The sequence below is a fragment of the Trichogramma pretiosum genome, unplaced genomic scaffold, assembly GCF_000599845.2.
Source record: "Trichogramma pretiosum strain Unisexual culture from Peru unplaced genomic scaffold, Tpre_2.0 scaffold143, whole genome shotgun sequence".
In the NCBI taxonomy this organism is placed as follows: Eukaryota; Metazoa; Arthropoda; class Insecta; order Hymenoptera; family Trichogrammatidae; genus Trichogramma; species Trichogramma pretiosum.
The window spans coordinates 28733-54525 of NW_019640832.1; the positions used below are offsets into that span (position 1 = coordinate 28733).

Consider the following 25793-nt stretch of genomic DNA (forward strand, 5'->3'; position numbering starts at 1 on the left):
TACAACTCGGAAACTCAAAGGCCAAAGAGTTTCAAAGTTATAAACTCGAAAACTCAAAGGCCAAAGAGTTTCAGAGTTATAAACTCGAAAACTCAAAAGCCAAAGAGTTCTAGAGCTACAAACTCCGAAACCCAAAACCAAAGAGTTTCAAAGTTATAAACTCGAAAACTCAGAGGCTAAAGAGTTTCAAAGTTATAATCTCGAAAACTCAAAAGCCAAAGAGTTCTAGAGCTACAAACTCCGAAACCCAAAACCAAAGAGTTTCAAAGTTATAAACTCGAAAACTCAGAGGCTAAAGAGTTTCAAAGTTATAATCTCGAAAACTCAAAAGCCAAAGAGTTCTAGAGCTACAAACTCCAAAACCCAAGGTCGGCTAGTGATCGAACTTATAAAAGTTTGATGGAATTCGAACGATGGCCCTGAAAAGGGCCTTGAGTGCCGTAGAGAACTGTAGAATTCTTGATTTCTACAGTTGGCTGAACAGCACGTCGATTTTTGGCTCAGAGGTTAAGGCCTACGTTTGGAGGTCCTGAAAAGGACCGAGTTTGATGATTCGTTTCAGAGTTCCCCTTTATCCTTGACGGTCGATGTGGCAGTTGAACTCCAGCTCGATATGGTCCGTGGCGATCGCAGTCCCCGCAAGGTCGAGTGATCCGGGTCGGCGCCGCTGCTCGGTGTGCCGGAAGGTCCAGGCAACACTTGCTGATCGATCGGGATCGAGTTGTCCGAGGCTCGAAGTGCCCGATACTTAAGCGCTGGCGGGCACACGTCGCTTGAGGGTATCGGTTCGGCGCCACCTAGCGGCCACTACCGAAGCTTCGAGTCGCTGAGATGGATGTGACGGCAGGAAAGGAAGTGAGAAGAAAAAGTCGTGGCGTTTGAGATAAGTTAAATTCTTTATTTGCGAATTCGTCCCTATCCAGCCAACAACTTAGTGTAACTCGAACGCGTCGAGTTACAAAGACTCGAGAGGAGAGTTGGGCAAACTCCGGATGGGCCAGGAGTTGTGCTCAGCTCAAGAGCTCGCGAGCGAATGCCCGCAGCGGCCCGGCGCGCCGGCTTATATAGCGCGGCGCGGACGGCGCGCGACGCAGCGGCGGCCCCCACCACCGCTGCTGGCAGTTCGCTTCGGTTTGGGGAAAGGCGCCGATCACAGTGAGTCTGAGAAATGGCGCCGATCCGCAAACTCCGGAGTGACTTGCAGTGCGCGTCTAAAATACGCGTTTGGCGTATATCAATTCCCCCGGTTTTTGAAGACGCGCACTGCAGGGTCAAGGCGGTCGGTAAGTTGTTGGTTGTTGACTGGAGTTACATTTGTTTCTATCTTATTCTAAGTTATTATCTTTATTATCCTTATTCTAATTAAACATTTTCTTACAATATATTAAACATTTCAAAATTTCAAACACTTAACCTATTATTTTACTTAAGCCTTTAAATATTTTTATTCTTAAGTACTTAGTTGCTAAGGGACTTATTTATTTTAAAACGATAAAACAAAATGTATTTAAATTTCAAAGCATCTTAAATCTAAACAGAAAAATATTCAAGTTACAAAAAGGAATACAGAAAAATATTCAAGCGTCAAATAGGAATACAGAAAAATATTCAAGTTACAAATAGGAAAACAGAAAAATATTCCAGTTACAAGAAAGAATTATAAAATAAAATATTTTTAACTTATTCTAGTACGCGTACATAGATCTAAACTTATAATTACTTATTCCTTCTTCTGAGGTTGTAGCGATGTCCGTGTTCACCTGAACAGTCTTCTTTCTTCTCTTCTTCTAGTGTTGGGGACGCTGGATGCGTATCCGAGCGTGGTGTCGAATCGGCGTTCGAGTGAGTGTTTGCCGGAGGTACCGGGCTTGGGGTCGAATCAGTGTTCGAGCGAGTGTCGGCCGGAAATTCCAGGCCTTGAGTCGAATCGGCGTTCGAGTGAGTATTTGCCGGAGGTACCGGGCTTGGCGTCGAATCTGAGTTCGAGTGAGTGTTGGCCGGAAATTCCAGGCCTTGAGTCGAATCGGCGTTCGAGGGAGTATTTGCCGGAGGTACCGGGCTTGGCGTCGAATCTGAGTTCGAGTGAGTGTCGGCCGGAAATTCCAGGCCTTGAGTCGAATCGGCGTTCGAGGGAGTATTTGCCGGAGGTACCGGGCTTGGTGTCGAATCAGTATTCGAGCGAGTGTCGGCCGGAAATTCCAGGCCTTGAGTTTCTGCTGGTTTGATTTCTAAGCGGTGTGTCTTGGTCTCGCTCCCGTTTTTGTTCAAAATGAACACATCTTCGCTTACTTGTGCGATGATTTGGAAGGGACCTTCCCATTTCTTACCGAAACCGGCATGCCACTTGTCAGGCGCGCTAGATAAGTGATGGGCCTTTGTGTAGACTAAGTCTCCAAGACTATAGTCGGCCTTGTTGGTCTCGGTAGTCGCGTACTTCTTCTGATATCTCGTCTGGGCCTTGCGGGTCTGCTCGACTCGCTCTTTCCAATCGTCAGTGATGGAAGAATTCGGCGTCAATTTCCAGTCGCCGGGACGATTGAGTTCTTTGCCGAACAGGATGTAAGCTGGAGTTTGTCCAGTGGCGGCGTTGTGGCGGCAGCGCATGTCGTAGAGAACTTGTGGAAGTCTCAAGTCCCACTGCTGATGTTGTTGTTGGTCCATTAGGTGGAGTCGTAAGCCTTTCTTTATTTCTTGATTGCGCCTTTCAGTGGGATTCGCCCGTGGTGAATAGATGGCCGTGGTGTAAAGTTTGGCCTGCCACTTGTCGCACGCCTGTTGCCATTTTGCGCTGCGGAACTGAGGACCGTTGTCGCTCAGGATGGACTGCGGATAGCCCCATCTGCTGAAAACTTCATCTTCCATTATGCGTATTACTTTTTCTGTGTCTGACGTGACCATTGGGAAGGCTTCGGTCCAACGACTGAAGAGGTCGGTAACGACTAAGATGAATCTTTTTCTTCTGGCGGTGATAGGATATGGACCCATGAAATCTACGGCGATGGAACTCCAAGGCTCTTTGGGCTGGTGTGGTCGAATGTCCGCATTTGAAGATCTTGACTTCTTACCGCAGGCGCAAATTCGGCATAGTTTAACGTGATTTCGCACGTCCTTTCTGATGTTTGGCCAATAGAATCTGTCTCGTATGGCGCGATAAGTCTCATCTTCTCCAGGATGTCCTGCGGCGTCGTGGAAGTCGTGTAAAACTCGTGGCTTAGTATCTTTGGGTACTGAGAGCTTCCATTTCTCTTGCCGCTGGTCAAAGTACCAAAGTCCTCCTTCGGCTATTCGGTAGCGCTGGCTGTGTCCAAGTATGCATTGCTTGGCAATATGAGTATGTGCTGGATCTTCTTGCTGATCTTCCTTGATCTTTTCGACTAATGGCTCGGTGATATCTATGAGCATTAGTTTAGGAGAAGTGGACTGTCGTTGTGAAGTGACTTCGGGTGGCATCATCTTATCCCAGTTCTCGAGCTCGGTGTGCGATCCAATTGGATTGCGAGAGAGTAAGTCCGGGAGTTCATTCAGCTTTCCTGGGCAATGTTCTATCTTGAATTGAAACTCTTGTAGCAGTAGTGACCATCTCAGCAATTTATCTCTGGTCTCTTTAAATCGGTGGAGCCATGTCAGTGTTTTGCTGTCGGTTCTTAGGGTAAACGGGGCGTCCTCTAAGTAGTGGCGAAATCGTTTGATGGCCCAAATGATGGCTAAACATTCTTGCTCGTTGCAGTGATATCTTCTTTCGACCTCGCTGAATTTTGCACTTGCGTAGGCGATTATGCTTCGTTCTTGGTCCTCCTTTTCCTGAAACAGTACGGCTCCCATTCCGAGGTTGCTGGCGTCTGTTTGCAAGATGAAGCGTTTCCCGGCAGAGGGCCGAGAGAGTTTAAGTGGGCCGGTGAATTTCTTCTTTACATCTTCGAAGGCTGTTTGAGCTTCCTTCGTCCACTTGAGAGTTTTCTTCTTTAGTAGTTCGGTGAGTGGTGCTAGAGCGATAGCTAAGTCCTTGATGTACTCGTGTAGCCAGTTACAAGCTCCTATGAAGGACTGGAGCTGTTTAATGGTCGTTGGAGGAGGAACTCGTTGTATTTCACGGATGTATTCTTCCTTGGCTTCGTTTCCATCTTTCGTGACGTTGAATCCAAGAAACTCAAGTTTTGGGAACCCAAGATGGACCTTTTCGGGGCTACAAGTAAGTTGGTGGATGCTCAATCTTTCTAACACCAGTGAGAGATGATGTAGATGTTCTTCGTAACTCTTGGAGTGGATGATAATATCATCTAAGTATCCGATGCAGAAGTCTCCCATGTATCCAGCTAGTACTTCTTGAGAGATTAAACGCTGGAATGTCCCTGGCGCCCCCTTGAGGCCAAAGGGCATCACCTTGAACTGGTAAGTCCCGCCCGAAGGAGTAGCGAAGGCTGTGAGTGGTTTGGACTTCTCGTCCATGGGTATTTGCCAATACCCGGATCGTAGATCAAGAGTCGAAAAAACGCAAGAATCTCCTAAGTCCTTGAGCGTGTCGCAGATGCGTGGGATAGGCTGCGCAGTGTCCTCCGTAAGACTATTTAGCTTTCTATAGTCGACACAAAATCGCCAAGTTCCATTTCGTTTTTTGGCTAAGACTATTGGGGATGAATAAGGGGAGATGCATGGTTCGATGATGTCTAAGGCAAGCATCTCTTTAATCTGTCTGTCAATTTCTTGGCGTTTCTCCTCTGAGTATCGATAAAGTGGGAGCCGGAACGTGGTATCTTCCTTTAAAGTGATCTTGTGAGTGATGCTATTCGTTCTGGTCAAACTCCCGGGATGCGGAGATAGTACATGAGCGTGTTGAGCGAAGAGTTCGTCTACCTTCTTTCTTAGTCTCTCTGGAAATCCGGTTGTCAAACGTACTGTTTGGGCCTCTGTGTTTTCGATAGCTTGAAATTGAAGAAATGGTACGGTCTGGCGTTGGGTTTTGCCGAAGTGTAATACATTTCTTCCTGCATCAATGATGGCCTTTTCTTCTCTGATCCACGGGATCCCCAGTACAAGTGGTTCGGTTACTGTAGGCGCGATGCAAACTGGTAGTGAGTAAGTTCTTCCGTTGATTGATATGGTGATACAGGCCGTGCCTGTGATGGTCATAGTCTGGTGTTTGGCTGCGAGGGTGGCGACGAGGTTGACTCGTTTAAACTTTGCATCCGACGGAAACCAGTCAGGATGTATGAAGTTTCGAGTTGCAGCCGTATCCACGGCAGCGGATACCCTTCTTGTACCCAAGTTTATTGAAATCTTGAGCACAGAGTCGTCACCGGCATAGATGCCACTTAGTTGTGGTCTTGAGGAGGTTGGGTGGAGGTCGCCGGTGGTGTTCCTCCACCTCGCCAGTTTTCCTGCGGTGACTTATCTTTTCTTGTTGGGCAGTCTCTGTTGTAATGATATCCTTCGCAGTGCCAGCACTTTGGAAGTGACTTCTTCTTTTCCTTTGGCTGCTCTGCGTCCTTCGATTTCGGCTTGTTAGTCGAAGTGCTCTTCTCGGCGGCTTCGTCAGATTCTATCTCTTGGGCTTTAGTCAGCAGAGTGGCGAAGTCGTTTATCGTGTACGGCCTAAGACTCTTTCGGACTGAGGGACGGAGGAGTTCGATCATTGTAGCGATCTTCGTAGCTTCGTCTTCGTCAGGTCTTAGTCTTTGATACAGCATATATTTTTGCTGTAGGAACGTTCCTATGCTCTCCTTTTCTGTTTGAGACGTTCCATATAGTTTAGCGACTAGAGCACTTTTAATCGACTGGCTGTCGAATTGAGCTCTGAGTAACTCAGAGAAACGTTCGAAAGTAAGATTCATTGGCTTATAACATAGCCACCACTTTTCGGCAGCGCCTTTCAATCCTTTTTCTAAGATGCTAACTCTGCTAGCGTCGGGTATCTGTAGTGCTGTTACGTATTCTTGACACTTGGTCAAGTAACGATCTGGGTCTTCGTAGTCTGCACCGGTGTACTCTGGTAGGTTCGGTCGAATTGAGAAGAGTGCTTGTGAAAAAGCCTCCCAGCTCTGTAAGGCGGGTGGAAATCTTGCGGCCATGTTAAAAGGTGGATTTGGCTGTACGTCTGGCTGTAAAGCTGGCTGTTGCAGATTATTAAGCGGTAAGTCCTGCTGAGGAGCGATGTTGCGATCTACCGGCGGAAAGTCCTGCCGATGTAGATTATTCTGCTGCAAGTCTTGCTGAGGAGCGAGTTCTTGATCTACCAGCGGAAAGTCCTGCTGTTGTAGATTATTTTGCTGTAAGTCTTGCTGAGGAGCGATGTCTTGATCTACCAGCGGAAAGTCCTGCTGTTGTAGATTATTCTGCTGTAAGTCTTGCTGAGGAGCGATGTCTTGATCTACCAGCGGAAAGTCCAGCTGTTGTAGAGGCAAGTCTTGCTCGTTCGGCTGTCTGAGAGCGAATGGATCTTGCTCCGGTGGAGCTCGCCTTATATTGGGTTCTGGTGACGGTGGGGGATCTCCCCTTCCTTCTCCTTGTGGTGGTGGGGGAGTATCTTCTCCTTCTTCTTGTGCTTGTCTGTGTATGGGCGCCACTGGGTGATTTTCCACTCCCAGAAGTGGGGGAACTCCTTGCTCTTCGAGTCGAGCTCGAGAGCGAGTGCGCGCGCCGCGCGGAGGAGTGCGCTCGACTGGCATTGCGTAGAGCGGGTTCGTAGTATGTATCCACGTACTTTGAAGCCCCACACGTTGGGCCGCCAATTGTTAAGGCGAGCGAACGGTGGTGTTCCTTAGACCTTGAATTTCTTTTGTGGTCCTGAAAAGGACCGTTTTGGTTGTTTTGTAGAGCTGTTACTTCTGACCAGCCTTCTTGAGTTTCCGCGCGATTGACCTCTTGTGGTTTCGTTGCTGTCGTTGGAGAGCGCGTGTCGTTCGTCTGTCGTCCGCGTTCTGACTTGTTTCAGGCGCGGCAATTGCGGTGGGCACTTGTGGCGAGGCGACCGGTGGCCCTAGGCGATCGAAAGCTGATGGTTGTGGAGATGGCGATTTCTTCGACGTAGACAGGAAGGCCAGCCCGAAGTGACGCTTGGCGGGGACTTCGGGTGACCTTGGCGGTGTTCGTATGCGTGGCCGAGGACGAGGAGGAGTAGATGGCTCCAGCCGGATTTTCACTGACCGGTGTAGGTGAAACGGGACTGGCGGGTTCTCTCGTAGATATGGAGATAGCGAGCGACCGCGAGGTCNAGAGGCTAAAGAGCTTCAAAGCTACAATCTCAAAAACTCAAAAGCCAAAGAGTTCCAGAGTTACAAACTCCAACTCAAAGGCCAAAGAGTTCCAGAGCTACAAACTCCGAAACCCAAAACCAAAGAGTTTCAAAGTTATAAACTCGAAAACTCAGAGGCTAAAGAGTTTCAAAGTTATAATCTCGAAAACTCAAAAGCCAAAGAGTTCTAGAGCTACAAACTCCAAAACCCCAGGTCGGCTAGTGATCGAACTTATAAAAGTTTGATGGAATTCGAACGATGGCCCTGAAAAGGGCCTTGAGTGCCGCAGAGAACTGTAGAATTCTTGATTTCTACAGTTGGCTGAACAGCACGTCGATTTTGGCTCAGAGGTTAAGGCCTACGTTTGGAGGTCCTGAAAAGGACCGAGTTTGATGATTCGTTTCAGAGTTCCCCTTTATCCTTGACGGTCGATGTGGCAGTTGAACTCCAGCTCGATATGGTCCGTGGCGATCGCAGTCCCCGCAAGGTCGAGTGATCCGGGTCGGCGCCGCTGCTCGGTGTGCCGGAAGGTCCAGGCAACACTTGCTGATCGATCGGGATCGAGTTGTCCGAGGCTCGAAGTGCCCGATACTTAAGCGCTGGCGGGCACACGTCGCTTGAGGGTATCGGTTCGGCGCCACCTAGCGGCCACTGCCGAAGCTTCGAGTGGTTGAGATGGATGTGACGGCAGGGAAGGAAGTGAGAAGAAATAGTCGTGGCGTTTGAGATAAAGTTAAATTCTTTATTTGCGAATTTCGTCCCTATCCAGCCAACAACTTAGTGTAACTCGAACGCGTCGAGTTACAAAGACTCGAGAGGAGAGTTGGGCAAACTCCGGATGGGCCAGGAGTTGTGCTCAGCTCAAGAGCTCGCGAGCGAATGCCCGCAGCGGCCCGGCGCGCCGGCTTATATAGCGCGGCGCGGACGGCGCGCGACGCAGCGGCGGCCCCCACCACCGCTGCTGGCGGTTCGCTTCGGTTTGGGGAAAGGCGCCGATCACAGTGAGTCTGAGATACGGCGCCGATCCGCAAACTCCGGAGTGACTTGCAGTGCGCGTCTAAAATACGCGTTTGGCGTATATCAACTTGTCGAAAAAAAGAGAAGAAATAGAGTAAGCTAAATTAACCCGTTAACGTCCAGACGGATAGAATTTTGATGTGAAACATTTATATTCGCGTTTGGTATCAAAACCGAGCGTCCGTCCGTCCGTCCGAGCGAGCGCAACTTTGATAGTATAACTGCCTATACAGCGTCGGTTTGCGCTACGCGCTGTGATTGGCTGCCGCGCCAGCTACACAACTGCTTTCTGCTGCTGCACGCTGCCGAGACTCGATGCACGTATCTCTTTCTTTCTCGCTCTCGCACGCGCGTATGACTGTGTTTACATATACGCACGAGGCAACGTAATAAAATAAGCAACAGCAGGTCGGCTTAGCTTACGGGATTGACTGCGTTGAGATATCTTTCTCTCTCTTGCTTATACGTTTCGATAATACATGTATGTGCTGTCTATGCGTATACGTCGCGAGACTGTATGCTTTACGTATTGTGAAGTGTTCAGGGCGACGTATTCACGTGTGTGCTTCAGAAATCGCGATGCAAATTCAAAATATAAATAAGTTTTGGCGTTCGCGCCACACACAATACGTCGTGCGAGTCTTCTGAACGATCGTCTTACGTGAATTGTTTTTCTTCATTGATGAGATCTGTTTTGAACAGCAGTGAAAATCATGGATAGTAAAATTAATCAATATATTATAAAACAAATAAATTTTTACACAATACTCTTGAATAGTTTTTCTTTCGATTAATATAAACTAAGTGACAAAAAATAGGAAAAATCTTTCAAAAATACATATTTTTACTTCAAACCGATTTTGCTGAGAGAAAAATGCATTCTTCAAAAAAACTGATATCACTATCGGAAAGAGCAGGTAAAATCCTATTGTTTTGCATATGCGAAATATTTTTCCAACGTCACTGGTTAACGTGCTAGCGAGTTAGAAAAGCCGTGATCACTATAAAAAGCCGTGCGTGCGTGGCCTGAATGAATCTCCGTGGACGCGTTAATATATTTGCATGTACGAAGTTGTATTTTTTTTATTGTTTGATAATGATATTGCAAAAAATAATAACTATAAAACTACAAGTATTCCAAACCCGTATCATTTTTTGTGCTACCTTTGTCGCTAATAATGCCAAAGTAAATTATATCTTGTAACCGCTTACGAGTAGGGAGGCAAGTAAAAAGTTCGGCGAAATCCTTGTATACTGTAAAAGGAGAAAAGTAGGGGTGTCGGAAAATAATCTACTCGATCATGTAAAATAATGATAACAATTAGGCATATTTATTATGAGAAAGGGCGCCAGTCACGAATGTGATGCCTAAAGAATATTATACACGAAATAGGCAGATTACAAATGATATTCTAGGTTACGCGTTCGACACATTACATTCTTCCGATACAATGATTATACGAAATCAGGCCACCGGGGCTATTCGGTCGATACGGCGGTCGTGAGTTTGGGCTAGATCGGGACGACGTTCGAGAGAGATCAAGCTTGTTGAAACAGAATACAATGGCGCATGCACGTGAGAGAGTTATAGGCGACTTACATTTGTTGACGGATCGGCAGGTAGATTTGGGCTTCATATTAGCTGCGAAGAAGCAAGGGCAGACGAGAGGAAGCCAGGTCAACGCTCGTTCCACAGCGGATCGCTCACACTCGCACAACAAACACTGACTCGACACAGAACTAACGACGCAAGAGTTTCGTCACGCGCTGACCAACACAGAGTGTTCGCCCAGTTCCGTAGTCGTCAGCCCGTCAGCTAGTACAGGTCTCCTTTCCACATGACAGGCTTTTGTCTGCTGGTCCTCAGCAGGCGCTCGAATTGTATACACAGGTCGCTCTACGTCTTTACGTCTCCCGCGACTTTTTCTCACTCCGAACTCGGTGCTCTTAAGAAACCGCGCCGATCCAAAATTATTATTATTAGGCTCTCGATACCCAGATCTCTCTCTCGGCCAGGATTTAAGGATACAAATGAAGGAAGGAGTACCGCCGGACTCTGTGCTGGCTGTCTACTTCCTTACAATCTACGTATTTACTTTACGTAGATCTAACACGACTTGATGTCGATAAATTGATTGTAGCACGAGCTGCGAGCATCGAAACAGGCGATGCACGCACGCTATAACGCAAAGCATGGACGCGCCGAGAAACCCAGAGCAGCGGCATCGACTTACATGAAGCGCTCGAGGCTTTCTCCGATGTAATGTCGCTCTTTTATAAGTAGATGACGTTTCACATTCACGTTAAGTGGTGAAAACATTTCTCCATGTCGGACTTAACAGGTTAATCTCATTTTTTTCCACGGTTTTTGATCATAAAGCAAGTTTGGCGTAATTCTATCACAACGTAAAATTATGTGGGTGGTAAATTTGATATATCATCAAAAAGCCCGAAAAATACTATGGGATGTAGTAGAGGAATGTCTGAAAAATTAATAAAAAACTCTGGCTTCATTGAAAACATTGTTTATGTATGTTGACGTACGCGATTGAAAATAAAGAAATTAGCCGTCTTTTTCATTTCGAGTCCCCAATAACTTGAAAAGTATAGATTTAAGAGAAAATATACAAAAATGATGTTATCTTTAAAATGGTACACTTGGTAAAAATGATTTCATCTTTAAAATGGTACACTTTTATCTTAGCCAAAAGGCCGAGAAAACAAACACATCCATACATACGGACATTTGTTGAGAATTTAATCTAGTTTACAAATATGTAAACCAAATTGTCCTACGAAGTCTGGTTCAAAATCTCGTTTTCGAGTCTATCACAGAGCTTCCTCTATGAGAAAGCTAAAATATTGAGTTTAAAGTATATATAAGCCCTTAACAAGGGAATCATATTTGACTAATAATATTATTTAGTGTTCGAGAAATATTCGAACAGGTATGAGCGAGCGGCTTGTACACGCACACGTTCACGTGCTGTGCAAGCGTCGGAGTGATTCTCACTGCGCGGCGAGAGATGACGTCGCGCCTCGGCACGTGCCGACGGCCACTCTGCTATCTGCGCATTGTTCCGGAACACTTCCTCCTCGTTTCTGCACTTGTCTACTCAGCATCTGGCTCGTGTCTCGTGCATCGACCTGGTTCAACTGCGAATAAATTCCCGACGTCACCTCAACAGAAGCTACATCGAGCATCATCACCTTGGACAGCTTCATCAACTCAACCGCCCTAGATCGTCTCACCAAGCGCAAGCCAGGCAACAAGGACGTTTCGGCAAGCTCTTTTCATCGCTCTACTCATCTAAGCGCAACTCATCGGTCTGCGAATCGGAATCAACTCATCGATTGCGACCAGGTAAAGAAACCATCCAGACTGCAATTGAAGACCAATAATGTCTACTGCAGGCCTGATGGAATCTTTTTGTCATCACCTCAACTCTCAGGATTATTTTGGCTCATCTCAATCGCACGAGCACACGACGAGTGAAAGTGAGGTTACACATAGCCATGTGCAATCTCACGTGATCTCGATCAACTCATCCAGCTGCTCACACCTGCCGACGAGAGGATTAATTTAACCTCTTGCGTTGTGCTCCGGTCTGCTCACAAATCAAGTTCAACTTGCTGTGAACTCAAGGGAAGTGTTGCACGTCTCAAGTGCAACAACTCACAGTAAATAAGAGTGGATTAGTACAATCAAACTTTGTATTGACAACTCAAACTTTGTAAAGACTCTTGACAATTAAGTGTGACTTGATACAATCTAGCTTCGCGTTGACTACTCAATTTATTTGTGCAACTTTTGACAATTCAAGTGTAAAATCAATCATAATATCAGTGAGCTCAATTACTTTATAATTTTTATCAATATTTTTAATTAATTGACTCAGTTTTTATTGAATTAACAGTGATTTTGAATGAAAATAAAGAAAATTGTGAAAATAAAAACTCATGTGACTCATGCAGTGTTTCCCTTTGAGATCCTATCATGCACCCACCCAAATTATTATTTATTGTTTAAACAATTTTCAAACATTTAGTAATACTGATTATTTTAGAGTTTACATCGAAATTCAAATAAAAACCTTAAACACCGGACCCAAAGAAGCGCGGTACTACAATCGATTACTAATTATTATAAATTTTAAACAAAAACCTATTAAACCGTTCGTAACCGAAAAATATAGTTGATAGAGCTCTTCTTTTTTGGCTTCTAAACTGGATAACGGGTGGTATTGAGAACAACGTTATATTTCTAATAGAAATTCTTCTAATAGAACATATTGGAATAATTCAGATAGAAACAACTATTTCGGATTATTATGCGTAGTTCGATGGACTTGAAATTTGTGTTTTTTGTTCTTTAATTGTATAAAACTTTTTAACTTCAGTTTTAAGTTCGGATTTTGAAAGAACGTCAACTTTTAACATCAAAATCATGTACTTTTTAGTATTTTGGAAAATTCTTAATGGTAAAGATATTTGATTAAAAATTAACTAAAAAAGTCAATCCCGCACTAATGAGTTAATTCAGCCCTGATTTCGAGTTTAAGGATTGGAAAACGGGTTCGTGTATTTACCCTCTTGCTTTTCACTCACTTTTTTTAAAAAGAATGTGTGATATGCATTAGCTGCAGATACTTCTCACCAGGGTTGTAAAAGTTTAAATCAATTTTTATTTTAAATCCAGTTTAACTCACGAATCAATTTGATTTTGAATTAGAATGATTTTAAATCACGAATCAATTTTGATTTTTGATTTAAAATCATTTTAAATCACGAATCAATTTTGATTTTTGGTTTAAAATCATTCTAAGTCACTGTTATATACCAATAACCCAGCGTTGGGTATAGTAAAATTTAAATATAATAATTAAATAAGACCGTCAAATTAACACGTATGACGCCTGATCTCGCGTAAAGAGGCATGTGTGTAAGATGAACACAGAGACAGGCAGGCGCTGTCGCATGAATGTGTGTGTGAATGTAAGCGGCCAACACACATCGGCGCATTAGATCGAACCCACGCGCATATGTGTATCAGCCGAACACAGAGCAAGGCAAAGGCTGAAGGTATGTACGGACGTGCGCGAGCAACATTACCGACGCATTAGATCAAGCCTTCGCACGCGTATATATTCCGTGTATGTGTACTCGCGTGTGTGTGTAAGTCGAACACAAAGAAGACATAACACACACATGCGAGACGAGACTCGTGGAATAATTTGAATTGGCACAAAGGGGAGAAGCAGGTTCGCACGCGCGCTCGCAAGTCCCATATCTCCCCCAAGTTTGACCTTTGACCTCAGATAACCATTGGGCACACTGGTCTAGCGGAAACCGAGTCAACAAGTGACGAAATAGCTGGTAGACTTGCGACTTGCGGGAAAAACCCAAGACGTACCCCCGCCAAAAGGTCCATGATTTAATTAGTATATAACGTGCATAAAAATTAGGCCTCGAGGCAGATCATTTTATACAGTCGAGCAGGGCGAAGCTCTGGGCAGATCATCCTAAAGAGTCGAGTAAGGCGAAGCTCTGTGCGCGCGAATAATCAAATCAGTGTAACAGCGACTTGAAATATTTAACGGACTTGTAATACAACGCGAATTGCACATTTTGTACTTAGTGAGAACCAAGCGCGAGTCAATAACAGCGACTAACTTGTACTTGTACTTATACGCCGCGACCATCGAAATTGTTAATTGTATTCGCGAACGGTAAAGCTCGAGTGAGTGCTTCACCCAGCCCAGCAGCGCAACAGCCCAACAGCAGCGACGACCGTCACTGCAGCAGCCACCGCAACACCACCGAGGCAGCCGCGACCGGCGGCCAAGCAGCATCAGCGTAACGCTCCAGCAACAGCAACAACGGTAGCGCCCCGACGGCGTTTGCAGCCCTACATATCGACGAGCATCGGCCACACTTATTTTGTAAGCTTGTTCAATAGTTATTAGTTTTCTTGTAATAAAGTCTTGTGTGTAAATCTCACTTGAGCGTTATACACTTTATTTCATGATCCTTCCCCACTCAGACACAACAGAAAGTAATATTTAATATTCAAATAATAAAGTTATTACCCCGTATTAATAGGTGTAAGCTTGGGCGTTATTTAAATGACACGACGTGGTTGTTGCAGTAAAATAACTGTGGGATTTATTTAACATTTACTATTTACATTATTTACAAAATTAACATTATTAAACTAACCTGAATCAACACAAATGTCGGAACTACAGTACGTTGTATCCTGTATAACCGTCTGCCTCTATCTGACATCGATACGCTTATTTACATTCAATCATACATAAGACGAAAGGTACTAAGAGTCACATGACTCTTAGCTGTGTTTGAATCAGATACCTTACATCCCCCCGTTCAAAAACACAGGTAAGAGTTAATTATGCATTTTATAAGGCACCAACTTACTTACATGATACATACTTGATTCTTTTTTATTACCAGTATCAATTGTAAATATTGTATTCGATACTTTCTTTTCTATTTTAAACGGTCCTTTCCTTATACAATCTAACTTATTTCTATTTAACTTAGAGCTATTTTGTACATAAACTAAATCTCCTTCTTTATAATCGATAATTACACTATTTTTATCATAATATTCCTTGTTCTGCCTATGGCTCTTCTCTGCATTCTCTCTTGCTCTCCTTCTATTTTCCTCTAAATTATCTTGATCACCTAAATTTATTTCTGCAGGCAAGTAATCATCACTCTTTCCCGTCAAAAGATACCTTGGTGAAAATCCGGTTGAAGAATGAACCGTAGTGTTATATTCCTTCACACACTCTTCTGCAATATTTGGCCATGGCCGGTTCTGCTGTTCGAAAATTTTGCACCTAATTCGATTTACTAAGGTTTGATTTGTTCTTTCATTCATAAGACGAAAGGTACTAAGAGTCACATGACTCTTAGCTGTGTTTGAATCAGATACCTTACAAGGGTATATAACATCACGAATAAATTTTGATTCGTGAATTGAACTTGATTTAAATCATTTATGATTTAAATAAAATTTCAGGTCTCCAGTTTCTATGAAATGTTCATGCTCCAGGTATTAAAAATAGCCAAGAGTGAACTTCTCGTGTACATTATAGCTCTTTTAAGCTTTTTAGGCTCCAGGATATTAAAATAAATCAGAGCGGACTTCTCCAGGATGTTATGGTTCTGTTGGGTTTCTTGGCCCTCAGATGAGTTTTTGAGGTATATAATGGTTTTCTCTAGGGAGTTTGAATCCTTTTGAGCTTCTCCAAGTTTCGAATTCTAAAAGTATATTTATATTTTCCTGTTTATGTAAGAGTTTTTCACGCACTTAGAAAATTTAGTTATTTTCATATTAAAGGTTTCGTAATCAACATTTAAATTATTCTTGGCAAATATTAAATTTTTACTATTTCATTGATCCTTTATAATTTGGTTATACAAGAAAAAATAACGTAAAACTTATTAATTCTTCATTTGTCAATAGGACTATATTTTTACTTTAACAAGGAGACCTTTCCAACCTCGGATTACAGATCTTTCCCAAATTTTTTTTGCGGTTTCCTGGTAGCTAATCGGAGCAGACTTCTCCGAGATGTTACTGTTCTTTTGGGTTACTCGGGCCCCTGATGCATAAAAGCGACATAGAATTTTCATGTCTATGGAATTCTCGAGTCCCAGGTGGATAAAAAGCCACAAATAAGATGATTTAACAATAGTTTTTTCTTTGGGGTTACCGAGCCTCAGGTAGGTAAAAGAAGTACAGAATAGACTCCTTTAGATAGTTTTAATTTTTTTATATTGTTTTGGCCCCCCTCCCCCCCGTCGGTATTATTTTGTGACTTTTCGTGACTTTTAATCTAACGATCTCGGAGAGGTCGTTCATGACGGCCACCCTGAGCTCCGGGTACTTCGGAGATAATCGCCGACAACGAATTCGTAATCAGCAACCCCAAAAACCCCTCTGTAAGTATTATTTTATAAGTTTTCGGGAATTTCACTACAATGATCTCGGAGAGGTCAATAATAATTTAAATGTTTATTACGAAACCTTTAAAATGAAAAAAACTAAATTTCCTATAAATAAAAGAGCTATAATGTACACGAGAAGTTCACTCTTGGCTATTTTTTATACCTGTAGTATGAACAACTCATAGAAACTGGAGACCTGAAATTTTATTTAAGTCATGAATAATTTAAATCAAGTTTAATTCACGAATCAATTTTGATTCGTGAATTAAAATGATTTTAAATCAAAAATCAAAATTGATTCGTGATTTGAAATCATTTAAATCAAAAATCAAAATTGATTCGTGATTTAAAATCATTTAAGTCAAAAATCAAAATTGATTCGTGATTTAAAATCATTTAAGTCAAAAATCAAAATTGATTCGTGATTTAAAATAGTTTAAATTCATAAATCAATTGTATTTATGATTTGTAGTGTCTTTTAATTCATTATTTTACAACCCTGCTTCTCACTACAGCAAAAGTGATCAGACTCATCACAATATCGAGAATAGACATAATATGGCATCACGATAATTTCTTTCTCTCTCTCTCTCTCTATCTCTCTTTACAAGACACCTTCTTCTTAGAAGGACCTGCAGGGGGCTTAGAGCCCGTGCGCAGGAAGAGTTTAACTACCCCCCTCCTGCTGTCTCGCATTTGCCCAGGCCCGAAGACCTGTGGGGCAGGGGAAACCTGGGGGTATACGTAGTGCATATACACTACACCCTCCTCCTCCTCCTCCTCCAGGGAAAAACCCGCCCCGAGATAGGCGGAGCACATGGGTTCTCATCCCGCCGAACGGCAATCGGAAAAATCCAATTTCCCTCGCCAGGATTCGAACCCGGCTCCTCGAGCGGTCTATTGTCTCCGAGGCTAGCACGCTTACCACTGAGTCAACGACCGCTCCCTTGCCATTTACCATCACTTTGTATAACAATGTATCAATTTTTACTTATTTTACTCTAAATTTAAACTTTTTACCATACCTGTGATAGCCGTTTTCATTGTCATAATAAACATTTGATGTGTCTTTATTTTCTTCATAATATATAGGAATTTCAGGTAATTGTTTTCGATTATTATGAATATTACTTCTTGAAGAGGATACATTCCAGTAACCATCATTGTTCCATGCAAGGTCTTCCTTAAAATGATCTGGCCTTTATATTGAAGATTATAAATAATGAAATATATATTCATTAATTTCTCTGATAGAAAATTTATTTTTTAACATCATATATTTGAAAATCAAATTGTATTTTATCTCAAAAATTAAAATGATAAATTTTAAGAAGCGTTGCCCATGTATTGGCAAAACTTCCTGAAATATTTAATAGATCCTATGTTTTTTTTTTTTTTTTAATCGCTAACTAAGTAGTTAATAAATAATGTATCCCATCCCAATAGTAATTAAACAGTGAATATAATGAAAAAAAAACACTCTCAGGTGTAGACTCACACGAGGATAAAGATTGATACTTTGTATCAAAGTATCTTATCGTACCCACACGAACACTTCTTGCTCTTGTCTTGCAATGACCGATAATTTAATTATTTACGAGTGTGCAAAAAAGAAAGAAAGATTTGATTTGAACGTTGTTATTAATGCCAATTAGGACTGCATGGTCCGAATGGCATAAAATATGCAATCAAACATTAAAATTAGTATACAAATAAAAATGCAAAAAATTTTTTAATATACGAATAACATTACACTAAGCACTTAGATACTAACTTTTAAGTATCATTAGAATATTACAAGCAATCAGTCGCAAAAACATGACTATATAATACTGATACTTAAATTTCTCATAATTTAAGGCACAGTAGAGCAATTTGTTAAATTCACTTAGATACAACATAACAATATCAAATTGGGTGCTTAACAACATGCACATTGACAGAACTTTTCACAACAAAATACACAAATGGACACTGTTCAATAGCAACCACAATACAGAGAGAGTTTGAGTTTGTTTATTTGATTGGACCGTGGGGTGAAACCCTATGTGGCCCAGGTGGACAATAGTACATAAGTCAATGAACTATTATACAAAATGAGAGTAGTATAAAAGACAAAAAATATTTACAAGTGCCGAAGATCAGAATATAACATTGTTACTTATAACTAGTGTAGAGCAGAAAATCATGAGACAGCAGATGCAATCTGCGAGAGTAAGATTCTCTCGGACTAGGGCCAGAGAACCAGCTCGTTGATGAGCGGGGGTGGAATTGGTTCGATGTTTTCGTTGTGGCAACGAGTGATCCAGTCTGCCTTGTCAAGGCAGAATAAGTGGTTGTGAAGAGATGCGCGATAGTTTATGGATCTATTGGTGAGGTCGATTTGAAATGGAAGTGAGTTTATGATGCGTGAGGCGGTGATGAAAAATGAATTATGAAGTGATGAGGTGCGAGGGGTTTTATAATGCAATAACGGGGCTTGCCGTCGCAATGAGTGGCGAATCTGCTGATCGGAAGAGAGTGTGAAGAGATCTCGGAGAGCGCCGGGCTCGCCCTTCCGTAGTATATTGAGCGTCAGTAAAACAAGCAAGTACTGGCGACGTCGCTTAACCGACAGCCAGCCGAGAGCAAGACGATACGGGGTCACGTGTTCGCGAGCAGGTATTGTCCCTAAGACAAAGCGGACACACGCATTTTGGAGACGCTGAAGTCGGAGGTCGGACGTAGCAGATACGTCATTGTAGACAGCAGCCGCATAATCCAAGTGAGGCAGGACCAGCGTGACTGCAAGTTTGGCTCTGAAGTCTCGATTTAGTGCGTGTCTGTAAAAACGCAGCAAATATAGTGCAAAATGGCATCTGGACCTGAGGGTATTAATGTGCTTTGTCCACGTCAGAGTCGGACCGATGGTAATGCTGAGACATTTAATACTCGTCGAGAAGGCGATGTTTGTGCCATTCACTGAGATTACAGGCATTGCGGTTGAGTCAATGCCGGACACATAGGCGAGACTGCCGAGAATGATGGCCTTGGTTTTAGCTGGATTGAGATTGAGCTGGTTTTCTATAGCCCAGGATGAGACTGCATTGGCGTCAGAGTTGATATTAGCAATAAGCTCTCGAATTTTTGACGGGAAGTGATGTTGAAAAATGGCAGTGTCGTTGGCGTAGATGATGTGCTTAGAGGACACCAAAGCTTCACGTAGGTCATTTATGAAAATGGCAAAAAGTAGGGGCCCAAGAACAGAGCCTTGCGGGACACCCGAAGAAATCGACAGCGGTTCAGAGAGAGTGCCGTCGTCGCCTCTGACTGCAATCGTGCGATCGCTGAGGTAGCTAGCGAACCACTCCACAGCAGCTGCATCGCAGCCAATACGACGCAGCTTAGAGATCAATACGCCATGGTGCGACCAGGTCTAAAACCGTGTTGCTGGGGGTCAAGCAGATTATGCTGAGCCAGATGAGTTGAAAGCTGTGCGTGAGCAAGTCTCTCGATGATTTTGAAGAGCTCAGCCAAGAGCGATATAGGTCGAGTATCAGATGGAGACTGCGGCGTGAGGCATTTAGAAAGCGCAATGACTGACGACAGCTTCCAAGCGGATGGAAAGACTCCTGTCGCAAATGATGAGTTGGCCAGATGAGCGATATGCTCAGCCAGGGTGGAAGAGGCGAGCTTGAGCACAGACAGTGGTAAACCGTCGGGCCCGGTGCTGGAGGAGCTGCATTTGGCCATTGTCGCAATCACGTCCGATGCTGTGACATGCTCAAAAGAGAACGTGGGTGCAGTATGAGGCAAAGGTATGTTTTGAGCATTTTTGATAGACTCGATTGTAAGCGGTGGTGAGGCAGAAGAGACGCGAGCGTAGTGCTGACAAAGTACTGCCGATGAAAAATACGTGAGCGGGGACGGGCTTTTTTGAGCAGTGACTCCAATTCTTCTTAGAACGGACCAATATTTATTGGGTGATGTTGCAGCAGCCAGCTCACGAGAGATATAGCCGTTTTTGGCCGAGTCGAGTCGATTTTTGAGGTTGCGACGATGAAATCGATAAGCTGCCAGAGCCTCGGCGGTGCGGCGTCGGCTATAAATGCGATACGCAAGAGAGAGAGAGAGAGAGAGAGAGAGAGATTGATTGATTGATTGATTGATTAGTTTTTATTTTGGCCTTGAGGTATAACCACATGAGGCAAGAACGGCAGTTTAACAAGAATAAAAATGTAATATATACTAAGTAAACTTAAGTAGATGCATTTGAAAGCATTGGAGGTATTATTCACAATTAGAACAGCAAAGAATAGTGTATAAACATACATAATTTAACGGAGAAAAAACAATTTGAGAGCTGAGTGAAAAGCAAATTATAAGTATTGAATACAGTATTGGTGAATATGAAGGGTGAAAGGAGAAAATTCATGAAAGAGTCGCGAGGGTACGTAGATGAAGTGTTACATAGGAAAGGAAGTGGTACGTTATGGATTCGATGATATTGAATCTAGGTCTATTTTAGAGTGAATGGGTATGAATTCTGACTGAGGTGACTTGCGCATGAGGACAGTTAAGTTTCGGACGATTGGGCTAGGATAATGAAGACGACGAGCTAGCGATTTTGCTTCGCGCAGCAGATTATATGTATTTTTCGGCCATAGAGGACTTGATGAGAGCTTCAATTCACCGTCAGTGTTAAACAGAGTCTTATTATCGAATCTTGAAAGATTAAAAGATTGAGCGATGAGTCCATCACGCACAATCGGAGAAGAACACTGAAAGACGATGGCACGAGTGGGTTTTTTGACGGAGCAAGAGTGCCTTGGTTTCCATTTTTGAGTCCTCCTCACAAATCGCTCGTGATGTTCCAGGTCCATAGTGGAGAAGATCTTTTTAAGGACTTGGTCCTCGGATAGCTCTAGGTTAGATGGCAAACCAGACAATATCATCTCGCACTGGTCAGTCAGGTGAGAGTGACAGGCACTGGTGCTAGGCATGACAGCTACAGACTCACAGAATTGAGTTGCAGCGATTTTTATATTTTTCATCTCCTCTTTGAACGGTAATGTAAATGGAGTTTGCTTTTTGTCAGCAGCTTCTTGTTTCGAAACACGACGGTCAAGCTCTTTGATTGACGCATCTAAGCATTCAATCCTAGACGTTAAACGATCCATGAATTTGAACATCTGATCAGGCACTTTGTCCATGGTCATGTCGACGTATTTCAGAATATGTTCAGTTACGACTTTAAGAGCTGCTGGCGTTGTTTCTGATGCTGATGCTGTTTCTGATTGAGACATTATCGTGAGCTTGTTAGGTTAAAAGTTTTCCAACACTAGCAGAAGGTAAAGAAACTCGACACGTAGCAGAACACTTGTGACTTGAGTAGAACTTGCGAATCTGTAGCGACTGCGCACTGGAGATCTCTTCCGATTTTGCCTGTATCGATGATTTAGAAAACTAACCTTCAATTTGAGCCCTTTTGAAAAATGATTGAGTATTAATTGTAGGGTCAGAGATGCAGCAAAGCGAATTGTGCACTTGAAACCTTGCAATATTTGGCGTGCAACAACTGCAAAACAAAAGCGCCACGAAGGCAGAAAGCAGCAGTAAAATAGTCTGAAAGAGGAGCGAAGGAGAAACGTGTGTTGCTACGTACCCAGAGAGAGAGAGAGAGAGAGAGAGAGAGAGAGAGAGAGAGAGAGAAAGAGAGAGAAAGAGAGAGAGAGAGAAAGAAATTTGATTGGTTAGTAGTTTATTAAGGCTTTGAGGTAAAACAAGATACAATATAAGACAGCAGAAATTTTACACAGTTGAAATAGCAAGTGAAGTACAAAATTAGTTGAATTTTAAAAAAACAGCTCAAATCTATGTAAATGGTAGAAGTAAAAGAGCAAATATGCCACCGTTTATCAACGCTTGGCATTGACTCCAGTCAAATTAAATCTTACCCTATGTTAAAAATGAAAAAGCTCGCAACCGCTGTTTGCCAGTAAAATATCAATAAAATGTTATGGTTCAATTTGTTTACAATATTAAATGTTTTTACCTTTCATTTGAGCACACCTTCGTATCCGTATCATGAATGTAGTTGCATGCACAGCTTAAGGGTGGCATAGTGTTTTTAATAAAAAAATGGTATAACTCGATCAATAATGCACTTAGTGCAAAAATGAAAAATGCGTTTTGTTCTTCGTGACAAAAGCCTTTTATTCTTAATGATTCGTTACCCTAGCTTTATTTATTGCAAAGTTTTGAAAAATTGAAAATCTGTCATATTTGAAGGTTTTTTTGACCTAGCGGGTGAACCAATGACCCGATTTAAACTTATAATATGTCAAATTATAGGTCTTAAAAAGACCTACATTTTTCATTTGAAACTTTTTTTCGTAAAGTTTGTGGTTAAAAAACTACAGCTGAAAAACGAATTTTGGGCAACTTTAAAGGGCCTAATTGTTTAAATTCTCATCAGTTGCATAGTTGCATTTTACGATACTTCATTTCTAACATCTAACACTAACTTTTCCCGGTATCAAACTACGCTTGCGAATTTTTTCGCTTTCAAAACTAATTTGACTGGACTAACTGAGCCTTCCTTAATTTCATATTTTCAGCACACCGAGGAAAAAAAGCACAGCACGCATTTTAAGTCATTTATTTTGCTATTTTTGCCCATTTTTTCATAATGTTCTTCTAATGAGTTAGAATCGAATTTTGAGTTTGTGACTCGCGAGGGTCTGGGTCGTAGCCGGTGCTCGCCCTGCAGTCTAATTATTTATTACTGAGGCTTCGGTTAGCCTATCAGGTCGTCTTACCTCAAAAGGGGGTCGAGCCTTTCACCAAGTGTGCCTCGAGCGTCGGCGGTTCCGTGCTGAAAAGGTTAGAAAAGGTTCGCGAAATGACTACAAGAGGGAATTACGTTAACCCATTAACGACCAAACTGCTTCATTTTTTTGTTGGTTTTCGCAGCGACTTTTTTTGTAGTTTGAGGCCTCCAAAAAGTTTCGTATGAACCTATATCGATGTAAAATTTAATGCCCTTTCAGAAGATGAGCTCAAAATTTCTATTCTTTGCGTAATAAAAAAGTTATGGCTACTTATACGAAAAAAAACGTAAAATTTTTTGCAAAAATCAAGTTTTTGATTTTTTTTTTCACCGTGTTATCGTTAGGGAATCACGATATAAATATGATCAGGGGTGATCACGACCATCAAAGTATCTCCGGGAATTTTTATGGAATTTTCGAACCACTACTTCAAACAAAAAATAACCTATATTCATATAAAACATAACTCATTTTTACTCGAAAACTACTGAATTTAGAGAAAAAGGGCAAAAAACCAAAGTTTGAAAAGGAGTTAAAAAATTCCATAAAAATTCTCTGAGATACTTTGATAGTCGTGATCACCTCTGATCATATTTATATCGTGATTCCCTAACGGTAACATGGTGAAAAAAATCAAAAACTTGATTTTTTGCAAAAAATTTTACGTTTTTTTATTGTATAAGTAGCCATAACTTTTTTATTACGCAAAGAATCGAAATTTTGAGCTCAGTTTCTGAAAGGACATTAAATTTTACATCGAAATAGGTCCATACGAAACTTTTTGGAGGCCTCAAACTATAAAAAAAATCGCTGCGAAAACCAACAAAAAAATCGAGCATTTTGGTCGTTAATGGGTTAAATCAAAGTCACTTATTTATTCAATGAAAGGTCCAAGTTATTATTATTCTATTAATCCGCAAAAAAGTATGTACCAGGTATGTACCAAGTATATATATAATGTATATACCTTGTACAATATACATACCTTGTAAATACAAGGTATTTATTATTTATATACATTTTAAGTACAAGGTATTTATTATTTATACACATTGTAAATACAAGGTTTTTATTATATATTAGGGTGTCCCTTATTTCTCGACTTTTTTTAATTGGCTCCCCCCCCCCCCCTTAGATGACTTCTACACCTCGAGAGAGTAAGAAAGCACGTATACTAGGGTCGAAAAGATGAATTTTGACCGGCCCCTCAAAGGGCTTGAAGTTTACATGTATTTTAAATAGGTAAAACTTCATAATTTTATTCTGAGCGCTAGAATTGATGAAAAAATCTGAAAAAATTCACAAAGTTACCTCTAGACAACCTAAAAACGCTTGAATTTTTTCAGATTTTTTATTTGCATATTACGCCTTAGAAAATTACTAATATGTAGAAGGGGATTCAAAATTACTTAAACGGCTACGTTCCACGTGATACTTCGCATATTTATAAGCAACATCTCGCCATTTAAAATATTTTTATACATTTCATTGAAAGTTCACATCTAGATCTTGAATTTGACGTGTCAAAAAATTTTTTTTATGCACCAGGTCAAAAAATACATGGGTTTAAAGTTTTAAAAATAATACAGGTATATAAATTAGAGCATGGATCTATCTATGAATTTTCAAGAAAAAAGTCATAAGACCACTTTTGTTTGGAATTATCTATTTCACTTCAAAAGCATGTTGTAGGTAAATAAAAAATAACTTATGCAATTAGTTTATGAATAAATGATTTAAAAATTTTTTCGATAACTGTAGCACTTGGCGCTACGCAGATTTGTGTTCGACATCGAATTTTACTTTGAAATACGTTGAACAAATCGATTTTAATAATAGTTGATGTGGGGACGAGCGATTTTTGCGACCTTTTGGTAAATTTACATACTTAAATGTATATTTTCATTAGTTTACAATATACCCAGCATAATATGGAGCCTTGAAAAATATGAAAAAATTTTTTTCTTGTTTTTTCCATTAAAATACATAACCTCAAAATTTTTCAGATTTTTTAATTGAAGACGATAGCTTCTAGGGCCAGAAAAATTCTATTTTTAACAAAAAATGTGACTTTAGTTACACATCTTGCAGCGCTACTTTTTTTTTCTATTGTAAATTGATTTACTTGAACTTTTTAAATCGAATTACTCGCATTTTGTTTTGATAAAATTACTTGAATTGTTTAATGTTAAATTCTATTTTTAATATTCATAAAGACGTTACACATCTTACAGCTGTTCTTATACAGCTGATTTTGTTTTAATAAAACTGATTCAATTTTAATAAAACTGATTTTTCGATTTATTCTGTAGTCAATACCTTCCGATTAATTGTGATTTCGTTTATTGAGTGTCGAGGCCGCTTGCGCGGCCTCAACTTACATTAAGTTCCGTTTCAAAACGAATTCAAGTTTAATTCAAATTTTCGATTTAGTTTTAATAATTTTGACCGATCAACACACGTAAAAACGCAATGCGCGAGCGAGAGACAGAGACGCAGAGATACACAACGCTACATTGTACGTTTCATAGAAATGAGCTCTGACTGTCGAGTACTGCTCGCCCGTGCTGTGCGTGTCGCAGCAGAAGCGAACTAGCAGTCACTCGACACTGCCTAGCGTAGACCAATCACAGCGCGAGAAGCAAACAGACGCTACTGAGACTAAAAACCTACGATTATCGCGCTCGCTCGCTCGCTCGTTTTTCACGGATTCACTAGCCTACCCAACGAGCCATAAGACGTTACACATCAAAAA

At 41.6% G+C, this 25793-nt stretch overlaps 1 protein-coding gene across 1 annotated transcript in view; it reads right to left on the reverse strand.

Annotated features, from left to right (window-relative positions):
• Nucleotides 1-25793, reverse strand: part of LOC106651161 (phorbol ester/diacylglycerol-binding protein unc-13-like) — a gene marked incomplete at its 3' end in the record, with an annotated part of 166158 nt that overhangs the window by 28328 nt on the left and 112037 nt on the right. The window contains exon 8 of the mRNA XM_023463425.1: nucleotides 17252-17425. Coding sequence (XP_023319193.1) covers nucleotides 17252-17425 — 174 coding nt within the window. The remainder of the gene's footprint in view (nucleotides 1-17251; nucleotides 17426-25793) is intronic.